We start from the raw sequence: 12257 nt of genomic DNA on the forward strand, positions 1-12257 counted from the left end.
GCTCCTCAATGACAAACTCAACATATTAGGAAGACATTTAGCCCTGGCATATTTCATTTTAAAATATACATAGCTAGAAGGGGACGTAGCAAGCTGAACTGGGGTCATGGGGGCAAGGAAGCATTAAGCTTTTGCCCCCCCCCCCCCCGTTTGGAACTGCCTCCACACTTGGCATTCAAAATGGGAAGAAAGGCCCCATGGGTACCACCTGCTTTCTGCTCAGCACAGCTGGGGCCAGGTAAGGACTGAGTGACAACACAAAAGCATCAGCAACAGTGTAACTTTGTTTTGGTCACCGTCACACTTCTTTACACAAGGCAAGATGCAGTTACGTCATGCACTGGCAAGCTCTTGGAAGTAGATATACTGCAAGTCAAGTCTTTATGCCTAGCTGTTGCAGTCTGCAATGTTTGCCAGAGTGTTTTAGATAGCAAGTGTTACCAGATGTTAAATGTGTCAATGTATTCAAGAATAACTGCAATGTGCTCTTTCAGGATTCAGTCGCCCCCACTATCCTCTGCACCGATACACTGAAGTGAAAATGGACCGATGCTTCAGTGTTGGTTAAGCCAAGCAGGTATGTGCCTCATGGGAGCCCCATGCAAGAACATGACTGAAGCACAACAAATATGCAGAGAGATTGCACCTACTTTAAGAATTTTATTATTGAGTATTTTGGGGAGGAAACCCTGCAGATGTTACAGTAATATCTTTGGAAATAACTCTAATTAATACTCCGAGTTCAGAGAGAGCCTAACACAGATGCTCACAGTTTCAATTTGCATGTTGCTTTCTTGTCACTTTTCAAAGAATGACTCATCTGTTTTACTATAATACAGCATATTATTGAATGAGGATACTTTATATCTTCCATCTGTCCACCAATGTTTCATTTGTGTGTAAAATAAACAGTTATGTAGTTCCAATAGCCAAACAGAAATCCTACAAATCATAAAATATTTACATGTATTTTAACCTAACCCATAACGCAATATACACGTTGACCTAATTTAAGGGTTTTTTTGGTTTTTTTAATTGTCTCCTCCCTGCCCGTTTTGGCATGCTGGAGAATGCATTTATTGGATCTGTGAAAATTTAAAGATATTGAATCTTTTTCCTATAGCCATCTGGAAATGTTCTGTTCTGTTAGAAGCCTCAAACGCTAGAACTCAAATTGGTTGTAAGAACATTAAACAAAACAAAACAAACAGCCCGAATACACACTCTCTCTCTCTCTCTCTCTCTCTCTCTCTCTCTCTCTCTCTCTCTCTCTCACACACACACACACACACACACACAGTATTAAGGCTTATTAAAAAAAATTGGGGGGAGAAAATGTTATTTTGTCAAAATAATAATAAAGGCAATTTATGCACAACTCCTCTAGAGGTGTGGGACAAATTATGAATACTCTCACCCATCACCACACAGGTGTGTATGCACAGCCCTGACTTTGCTTCCATCCCACCCTGCCCCAGCAAGCTGTAGTGATGCTGGGATCAGGAAGGCAGCTCCACTCCACCTCATAGCCACTACTGATGAACGGCAGCCTGAGCTTCTTAGAGGAAGGGATGAATTTTTAAAAACCCGCAGGCTATTTAATAAATAAATAAATAGTGTTGGCAAACAACTTACAAAACTGACCACTTTGGGGTCAGAAAAGACTGGGCTTAGTTTAATACTTGAACCGCTTGTTTGAAAGCAATGCCCTATGCTTCTTAACTTTGTACCCAGGCACTACAAATAGTTTGCCGTTGCTTTCATTTTAACTTTCAATTCTTTGGTATTAATATTAATTTTCAATCTATACCGTAAGTCACGCTTACAATATTCCTGCATTTGCAGGCAGTTGGACCAGCTGACCTTCAGAGTACTTTTCATCTCTGCAAATTGTATGATTCTATGTAGCTGAAAAGTGGGATAGAAATAGTTTAAATACATACAAACATACCTGGGAACGGGTGAAAGGGGTTGCAGCTTTAAGCAGCGAAGATTCCAGCTCTTATACTGTTGGGTCTGTATCCACTGCTCACTGATCTTTACAAAGTTCTTTTTTGAAATTGAAAGGGGGGGGGGGGGAGATTGTAATATACAGTTGGAAACCCATATTCTGTTTCTTACACTTTTCAAGTCCATTTCCTGTTTTCATAAACTTTGGGGTATGAAGGAGGGGGATTTTGTTGTGGGAAATGCCTAATTAGGGATTGTGTTCCATGGGTTCTCTGTGTCCCACGCTGTACACTCCATCTGCCTTCTGGGTTCTAAAATTAATTGTGCAATTGTGCATGCACACTTTGCCACTGTTTTCAGTTTGCAAATTTTTCCTTATAGATTGCTAATGAATACTACTAGTACATGTGCACATTGATTAATTCACAGTACAAAAAGAACTCCTGCTCGTGAGCCTGTGGGACTGTCTTATTTTCTCTCTCTTGCACTTCAAGGGCCCAAAAGGTAGTACATAGTCTTACAAACCTGCATGCACATTGCCATTGCCAGCTGACCTACATCCTCACTCAGAGGGGAGTCACTGCTCCTAACTGACTGTTCGCCAGACGCATTTTGTCCTGCAAAATATTTTTTGAAAATAATCACATAAATTAATCGGGAAAGACAATTAGAACTATGCAGGGAGAAGATGACTTGACATCATTAGCAAAATTGTCAATAACTGTAAGGATTTTAATCCCTTCAGTATTTTCAGTTGGAAAGATCCTAAAAATAGGAAAATGGCAAATATAAAGCAAGATTAACTGTACCTACCTGCCAGGTTTTGATCTCTAAAGATGTGCAAATAACAAAAGGAGTAACCACCAACATATGAAGCTACCTCAAGCAGCTGTCACACAGTAGCTATAATATATGCCTCACCCCTTCTAATAATATTTTTAGGAAGTTTGACAGACAGTTTACATAGTGAATCCCTAAAATTAACACTGACTAAGGAAAGAAGGTTCATAACCAAACATTGCTATGGAAAGTTCCATAAAATGTTCAGAAGCCCTTACAATAACTTGAGAAAAACACTATGAAAAAACAACAACTCATAGTCTTTTCCAATACATTTTTCATTGTCAATAATCCCCTATACAACACCAGATGTTGTACAACATTCTAGTGCAAATGTATTACATTTATGATCTACCGTATTCTGATTTCATCAAGATCACTTTCAGGCATCAGCTGATGCTGCAATCTTCAAATGATTTTTAAAAAGACATTGACTTTGTGATAACTTGCTCTCTGAGAAGATGAGCCTCTCCATTATACTGTGACTACAGTGAATATGAAGTTACTACAGCACAGTATCAGTGAACCTGAATACCAAAACCAATAATTAACCTTAAGGAAATTAAAAAATGAGTAGTTCTCTTTTCAAGCCCAAGATGGAGAGAGAGGAAAAAAACATGCCTGGCTTGCAGCAGCAGTCAACAGGAATGGCCAGTTGGTACCCAGTAGCAAAGAATAGGCAACAGGGCAACCATTTTGTTGAGCACAAATAATGCTGACCTGGAACTGTCCATTAATTTCCTCCTAAACATTCATAATTCCATATTTTTACCATCATTTCCAGTATCAGTTAGTCAGTCATTCTATCTATCTATTTATAAACAGCTTAATGTTTTAGAAATCTATGAGCAGTGTGAGTCCAATTCTTTTATGCCACTATGAAATGAGTTAATACAACAGGGAGGGCTTACAACTTTGCACAGAAGAAAAAAAAATTAAGGGAACAATTAGCTGTTCACTTTCAGGTGTACGTGGTGAATTAGTTACCAGTGTAAGGAGGTTACTGTGGTTTTACCACATCACAGCTATATAATTTCTATAGCTCTTACCTTTCATGCAAGGAACTAACATATAGCAAAATATAAAATAGCATCAAATAAAAAAGCAGGAGTCAACAAAAAGAAATGACAAAATTGTTCAATGGTAACTTTTTACTCCAAGCAGCATTTTCACTGTTATGGTCTTACAGACTATAAGCAGGGCATTCTTATAGAATGAAATAACACCAGGCAACTTTTAAAAATATAAAATAATAAAGAATTTAATATACATATAAAAATTAAAAGGAAAGGAAAGGAAACATGCAGATTCTTTGGTGCTATGGTTTCTGTCAGGTAAAAGCAATAGGTGCATCAATAACTATATTGCAATTAAACTATGCACATTCTTTCTATCAGAGGTATGTGTTTAATACAGATGCACACATTTAATATACATATACTTCCCCCCACAAAACAATAAATATATATTTAAAAACAATAAATAAGCAGAGTGCTTCTGCTGTTCTTCCCAGGCTATTCCAGGAGACAGCCTATTACAAAAACATATGCCCCAAGGCACACAGACATTGTGCAGGCAGTAAACAAAACATATTTCTTTTATTAAAATCTTGTGACTCCTCTTTTTTTACCCCTGTATGTTCGTTCTGACACTGAAATATGTAGGTAAAAATCCATGTGTGTTATTGGTAGGCACAATCTGCACTGGCACAATACAGACTGCATTTCTGAGTTGATCCGGACAATTTAAGTTTTATGTACCAAAAGGAAAACTGATAGGGATAAGGTGGAAGAAGGGATAAAAATATGAGTGGACACAAATATATTAGCTATTCAACACTGCACAGCTTGAAAGGAACTCACCCCATAAAATGTCACGTGAACAATCCACACTGGTCATCTCAGGTTTCATCCAAGTAGCTGGAATCTCTTTAGGTTTGGCACTACCCACTATCACCATATCAGCATCATGTAGCTAGGAGATGGGCATGGAGAGAAATGTCGTACAAATAAAGCATTAGCTAACAATAAAATGTACTAGATTGTGTTGTCAGATTGACACCTAACGTGCTGTGTGGATGCTATGCTTAAACCATTGTGATCAGGTGAATCCTCCTCTTCCTGGCCCTACAGCCTCCCAAAATCTACTCCACAGGGAACAAATGTTCAGTCCAAGAATAAATTATTCGCTTCTTCCACCTGGCAAGATTTTTAGTGTACCAATGCAATGGCTCCAACAGTTCCCCACACTGCAGATGTTCTGAGGCAAGGTATGTCCTTCATCAAAATTAATGCAAGCAATGTGCCACTTGCAGACAAAAAATTGTTTGGCAGATGCTTGAGTGGATGTGAAAAGGTCCCCATGGGACTCAGATTGTGTCATTGTTCTAGGGACATTGTTTCCCCCGTATGATTTAAATGGAGTGAATATGTTCAAAATTAAAATAATTAGAAAGGTATATCCAGTACACTTAAATGTAAAACTAAATTGGAGGTGTAAAGACCAATTCAATAATCAAGTTCATCTCCTTGCATATGCACCATATGGTTTCCAAACAGACAGTGAACTCAATACAAAACAGATGCTATATATAATTGCAGCCAAATACTATCGAAGATGCAGGGAAGTGCTCACATACTTCCCAAGGCTAACTAGTTATGTTGTAAAATGAGGTTTGAGAAACTATTATTGAAATCACATGGCAAAGAATGAAGAAATGTCATATGAAACAATCACTTAGGCGAAGATCTCCAAAGACTCACTCTCAAAAGTATAAACCATTCTAGCTGGCATTTTCTTCCTCCAATCTGGGGGAGATTAACACCAACAAATACTTTGAAGCTTTAGCTTGTAGCAGCACACAAGCTAATTTCAATGAGATTTTTTATTGATGTAGGCTTAGAAGACCCACCCATTCCCCAGATAAAAAAACTAAACCCTAAAATAACAGTAATACAAGCACTTTAAGCCAAAATATAATGATAATGATGCAACGTAACTGCAAATGTCACACAATTGGAAACCCTACTTATGAAGAGATCAGCATAAATATTACTTTTCCCTGCAGTTGGAATCAATATCTACAAAATTACACCAGAACACCCCACTATCAAATTAAAAATGTATAGTTAAGATATTAATGGGTTGTATGGAGTGTTAGAGAAGGGGTAGTACCTCTGGTGGGGGACATGTGCTCCTCCTGGGGTAGTTTGCTCACTTTTGGTTCCCATCCTGCACACACCTGTGGCTCCTAGAAGCTGTCAGCATGTGACAGCGGCCACACCCCGGGAAAGTCTTCCAACTGGCCAGCTAAACCCGGCAAGGGTAGCTGATGGGACTCAAACTCTTGCTGAGTTAGGGACTTCCCCTGCCTGCAAAGACAGGCTCTGGAGGATTGAGCAGACGCGACCAATAGTGAGTCTAATGGTCAAGAAGGTCGTTTCCACATGTGCTGCAGAGGGAAGTGAGGGACAGAAGGGGCACATCAACCTGGAAAGGTAGCCCCTCTAGGAGAAGGAAAACTCTGATCCTAAACCTCCACTGTCTTGCAGGATATCTTCAGAAGAAAAAGCTGAGGAGCAAACCCTACCCAAATCTGGAGTGGAGTCTCTTCTTAATCTAACATACATTTATGTTGGAGTTCATAGTATACGTGCAGCTTGGCAAGTAAGCAATTAGTGTTTTGACTATAGACTAGGGAGACAGAGCACGGGAGAAATTTGCCTGGAGAGAAGAGGACCTAGTAACAGCTTGGTGGTTGGCTGAGGTCTCTCATATAGGCAGCATGACCTATGACATCATTTGGCTAGTTAAGAGTAATCTGGAGTGCTTGGAGAGTGATGAAGTTCGTGTCTGTATATAGTAACTTGTATATAGCTTGTGAGTTTACTGCCGTATATAATAAACTACAAAATCAAGTTACTAGTCGCCAACTTTGTTCCTGATCATCGTCCTGACTGAGCGGTCTCGATCGTTGCCTAGGAAAAGCTGCACTACTCTGCTAAGTTGTGCATCACTGAAGATGCCTCCTTCAAGCAACTCCTGCAGCCCAGCTGGTGCCAAACATATTGCTCTGCTTTCCTTTTTGGACCACATCAGCGAAGCCGAGAGGGGGGTCATGTTGTCTGGGCAGCCCAGGACCTCTTTACATACTGCCCAGGCTTGTGCCACAGAGAGGTCATTTTGGTGCTTTTACAGCAATGGTTTTACTTCACCCCGAAAGGTGCACTCCATTGTCTCTGGCAACAAATGGATGCCCACAACAATGGGTGCAATAAGGGCATGTGTTAGTTAAGAATGATGTGGACTATAGGTGGAATATAATTTCAATTTAATTTTCTCTCCACAAGGAATACATTATGTATGTTTGTCAAATAGCCATTAACAGCATTTCCCCTGCTAGTAAAAGGGTAAGAGCATATGATTGAAAGCCATGGAAAATTATTGTTATTACAAGGCAGTATCTAACAGCAAAGCAGAGTCTACTCTATAGGATCTCAGTCTTTGCCATCACCTGCTATCACATCATACTTTTCATAAACATATAAAGTTATTTTTCTACCAACAGGATTATTGAAAATCAGTTTGCTTCAGGAACACAGTTCATCATCCCCTCCCTCACAAGGCCAGCTGAATGAATCATTGATTTTTTATTCAGGAAGCACAAATTTAAATATTCCCTGGCGTTATGTGATTGAAGTATCTGAAAAGGAAATATTGTCCAAACAGTGCAGTGTCTGCAAGTTTTCTACATAAATTTTAAGAGAGATAATAGGCAAGCATATCTTACCTAAAACATTTGCTATTAAATGTTTCCCTTCTTAATCAAACACACATTTATGATGAATTGGCATTTAATAAACAGTTGCTCTTTGTATTTTGCCATCACTGATCAAGTAAGAATTCCCGGGGGGGGGGGGGGACCTGAACACTCCTCCTCTGTTTAAAGACCATGCAAGCCTTAAGGCAGCTGTGCCAAGACAAATGGTCATAACTAAAATCAAGTTGATCTGTAAGTTAAAGAAATATGACTTGGGTGTCCACTCCACCAAAATCAAAGGAAATGAAGAGAAATAAAATAAAATGATAGATGGCTACAAAATAATCTCAAGGCCAAATTACACATTACGCATGAGATCTGTGATAGAATCTTTCATTGTTCCCCTTCTTCTTCAAGGCAGTCACAAGGGCCTCCAAATTTGATCACAAGAATGGGAGAGTTTTAAGCTTTTCTCCTGCACTGTTTCCCTGACCTAAGTACTCTCCCCAATGAAAGCTGCTTTTCCTTGTGGTGGGGGGGATATCACGGTAATCCAATCTTGTTGAAGGTGGATAATTGCCAAGTACACTTTTTCAGATATGTATTTTGCTGATGCTCTGTCTTTGGAGGCCAGCAGAGATTTAACATTTGCTCATCCCTGCAAGAGCACACAGTCCATTTTTCCAGCACTATAGCTATCCAACTCAAATTTGGCACTAGTCATGGTTAATGCTCACTATATTTGCTGTTAAGGAAGACTGAGAAGCAAAGTGGTTTCAAAACCCAGCAGCTGACAGGAATGGTGCTTGCAATCTGACAGTGTGCTCTTGAACGATTATTAAAGGATTGAGAACAATGTGTGTGTACTGAAGCTCACAGGTACTCTTGGCACTCTTCTAGTAAACCCTCAAGCTTTGTTATTCTAAAGAGCACTAAACTCACACAGGTTATAGAACAATGTGGGAGAACAATTCACAATGGGGGACCAATGTAGCTAATTTTTTTTTTAAAAAAACCTGTTTTATAGATTTATAGCACTACTTCTTAGTAGGATAGGATGATAATTCTCATTTCCCTTCGATATATGTAAACCATTCTAATGGTTTACAGTGGTACCTTGGTTCTCAAACTTAATCCATTCTGGGAGTCCGTTCTACTCCCAAAACCCTTCGAAAACCAAGGTGCAGCTTCTGGTTGGCTGCAGGAGCTTCCTGCACTCAAGTGGAAGCCACATCAGATGTTCAGCTTCTGAAAAACGTTCACAAACCGGAACACTTACTTCCGGATTTGTGGCATTCGGGAGCCGATTTGTCCGGGAGCAAAGCTGTTTTAATACCAAGGTACCACTGTACTTGGATTTCACGGGATCCAAATGTTTTGGGTCTCCTATAGGTTTCACTAAACAGCCGTGCCTCCATTTATGTAACCCTATGGTCACGTAAACTTTGGGATGCGCACATGGGAAATCCGGAAGTATGTTACCGGGTTTCACTGCGTGCATGCTAAGAAGCAGTCCTCAGGTTGTGGAAACCTCGGGATCCAACCAGACCTCCGGCACAGATCCTGTCCGCAACCGGAGGCACCACTGTACTTAAAAAGAATGGCTCTGTTCCTGAAAGTAGGTAATCTATCTTTAAGAACCAAGGAGATATTATTTGCTTGACAATGCAAGTCCGGCTTATGAAATCTATTCTGACTAGTTTTTAAGTATCTGAGGGCACTGAGCCGATTCAAAAGTATTCCATTCTGTAGGGGAAACTGTGTTTGTGCGTGTGTGTGTGTGTGTGTGTGTGTGAGTGAGAGAGAGAGAGAGAGAGAGATTATATTATGTTATGTTTTATGTTTGTTATGTTATGTTATGTTATGTTATGATGTTATGTTGTTATGTTATGTTATGTTATGTTATAATATTATAAACACATACATACACAAGCAGTGCACTTCCCAAGTAGATTTTCAGGCAACAGCAAACTGGATGAAATTGCAAAATTAATTGGCAGGTCACAGACTTTCTGCTACCTGATTCTTGAATTTTGTCTTCCCATCAAAATTAAGTTGTAGGATTTTTCAGAAAATTTACTATGATTATGAGAAATTGTTGTTTTCATAATAAAAATAATAAGATAAAGGAGAATGGGAGTGATTGCAATTTATTCCCTGGATGGTCTGTTTGAATTAATGAGGATTCTTCTATATGAGTCGCACAACCTATTGTTTTTTTTTAATGCAGTTGCACAAAAAATGGACACAAAATTCAAAAATGAAATATCAATAAAACTGCATGGTGTAAGGGAAAATAAGACAAAGTCAAAATCTCTAAAATCAGAGAGGCTGTTTTACCATTGTGGATTAAGTTTATGCTTTTTTAACTTCTCTCCATCACTTAAACCATGTAAAATGTTGCTGTAACATCAACAGCTGTAAAAACAGTGCCGTGCCAAAGGAGAAATGTGTTAGCATCACAGCTGCTTTGCTTAGGGAAAACATACTTTGCATTTTGAGTATTGAATCCAAAAGATGAACTCCAAAGTCCAAAAGATGAACTCCCATGTAAAACTTTTTTACTTGGCTTGACTTGGCTGCCACCTTCTGGGAATGTCTATGAAACATTGGGAAACTTGAGCACAGAATATAAAGATGACGAGCAAGTTGTCAAGTTATAAATAATTCAACATGAGCACACTGAAATACCAGTGAAATAACATGAAGCAACAAACATCAGCAATCAGTCAAATTAAATATAAAACACTCTAAAGAGCATGGCAATGGTGGGAAATTTCAGAAACGGCTTTTATGCATTTATGATTAGTTCCATGGTCAACAGAATTCTGTCAGTAGGATAAAGCAGGGGCAAAATTAGGCTTTATTTCACCCAGCTCAACAACGCAGTTTGGCACACACCCCACACACATTTGTGTACACACACAAACAGAGGCCGGAAGCCTCAATGGCGCCCCTCTGGAAGCTTCACCCAGGGCAAAAATCCCAGCTAGCTCCCCTGTAGCTATGGCTCTGAATAAAGGGAATATGTGCTTCTATCCCAAAGCCTGTTACAATATTTCTCCCTCCCTCCTCCCCTGACTTTACACAGACTTAAATCAAGAGCAGATCTTAGGCTCACATGCTTCCACCACCTCTGACCCTGAATAGAATGCAACACAACAAACTTGTCTTTCCCACGCTTATCTGAACACAGGGTCTCCTCTAACTCTGGATATTAAAACCCCTCTTTTATAGCAATTTGAACATGCAGGTTGAGGAGAGAGCCCATGCTTAGAAATCTGTTGCGCTGCCTGGATCAGAAGTTATATTTATAAGGAAAGGCAGGAGAGTATGTGGGAAGGCTAGAGAACATGAAGCTTCTTCTAAATATCACTATGTGTAGAGGATAGGACAGAAACTGAACAGGTCATTGTGCTAAGGAATGCAAAGAAAAATAAATGAGTGAAGTTTATTTAGTGAGCAAAAGTTCTTGGAATATATATATATATATATATATATATATATAATCACACACAGTATATAAAAATAAAAATGAACCTGGCATCTTGCTAAGTAGTAAACGTGAGAAAAAGTATGAAGCATTTGGTATATTTACCATGGTCTCAAGCTGCTTCATTTTCCACATGCAACTCATAGTCATGACCCCTTTTCTCTGAAGAAGGCACTGCAAAGAGACTTCTAAAGGTCCTTGAACTCCCAAAAGTAACACCTTTTTTCCATCTAGGGTAGTACGTGCTGGATAGGAGAAGATAACAGTTGCTCCAATTAGCTACACTGCTAGCAAACTGTACTGGGGAAACAAGTGAACTACAAACATTAATACAGAAGCTTGCCCCCTTCCCCCTGCCCCGCAACAATCTCTCATATGGAAAATGTTACAATTTTAAAACCTTGAATAGGGCAGCATTATGCTCTAGAAACTTTTTCTGATGACCAAGACCATCATGTAAGCAGGACAGAAAGATATTTTATCAACTCTGACAGATTAATGGACAGAAGAAAGTTTCATGTATTCATAAAAGGAATGACAGCCCTGGCTTGAGTAGCAGAGACGTTGATGGCATCTTGCTAAATTAAATAAGCTTGCATATGTTGATAATCTAGGTAAAGGTAAAAGGACCCCTGACCGTTAGGTCCAGTCGCGGACAACTCTGGGATTGCGGCACTCATCTTGCTTTACTGGCCGAGGGAGCTGGCGTACAGCTTCCAGGTCATGTGGCCAGCATAACTAAGCCGCTTCTGGCATACCAGAGCAATACACAGAAACGCATTTACCTTCCCGCCGGAGTGGTACCTGTTTATCTACTTGCACTGCGTGCTTTCGAACTGCTAGGTTGGCAGGAGCAGGGACCGAGCAATGGGAGCTCACCCCGTGGCGGGGATTCAAACTGCCAACCTTCTGATTGGCAAGCCCTAGGCTCTGTGGTTTAACCCACAGCGCCACCAGTTGCTAATCTATCCAATTTTAATTAGATCCAGATCCACACAGTCTCAAATGCATCTGACATTGCTTTGCTTACACACCTTGCCGACAAAGCCGTTTCCCTTCCCGGGGAAACGAAGTTGTGGGCTGGTCGCGAGCTAGCCCCATGCACGGAGGACATAGCTAGTCCCTGCGTCATAGGGAGTCCCCGGCCATGTCACCCTTAGGCCGACCAATCCGGTCGACCAGGGTGTGTGGCTTGCTCCATTTAAGCAGCCCGTG

General features: G+C 40.0%; 1 protein-coding gene across 1 annotated transcript in view; it reads right to left on the reverse strand.

Annotated features, from left to right (window-relative positions):
- Positions 1–12257, reverse strand: part of MTHFD1L (methylenetetrahydrofolate dehydrogenase (NADP+ dependent) 1 like) — a 107921-nt gene that overhangs the window by 85515 nt on the left and 10149 nt on the right. Inside the window, exons 7-10 of the mRNA XM_028723667.2 lie at positions 11148–11287; positions 4653–4764; positions 2476–2567; positions 1952–2049 (exon numbers count right to left, since the gene is read on the reverse strand). Of these exons, the coding sequence (XP_028579500.2) occupies positions 1952–2049; positions 2476–2567; positions 4653–4764; positions 11148–11287 (442 nt within the window). The remainder of the gene's footprint in view (positions 1–1951; positions 2050–2475; positions 2568–4652; positions 4765–11147; positions 11288–12257) is intronic.

The sequence above is a fragment of the Podarcis muralis genome, chromosome 3 (assembly GCF_964188315.1).
Source record: "Podarcis muralis chromosome 3, rPodMur119.hap1.1, whole genome shotgun sequence".
Classification (NCBI taxonomy): Eukaryota; Metazoa; Chordata; class Lepidosauria; order Squamata; family Lacertidae; genus Podarcis; species Podarcis muralis.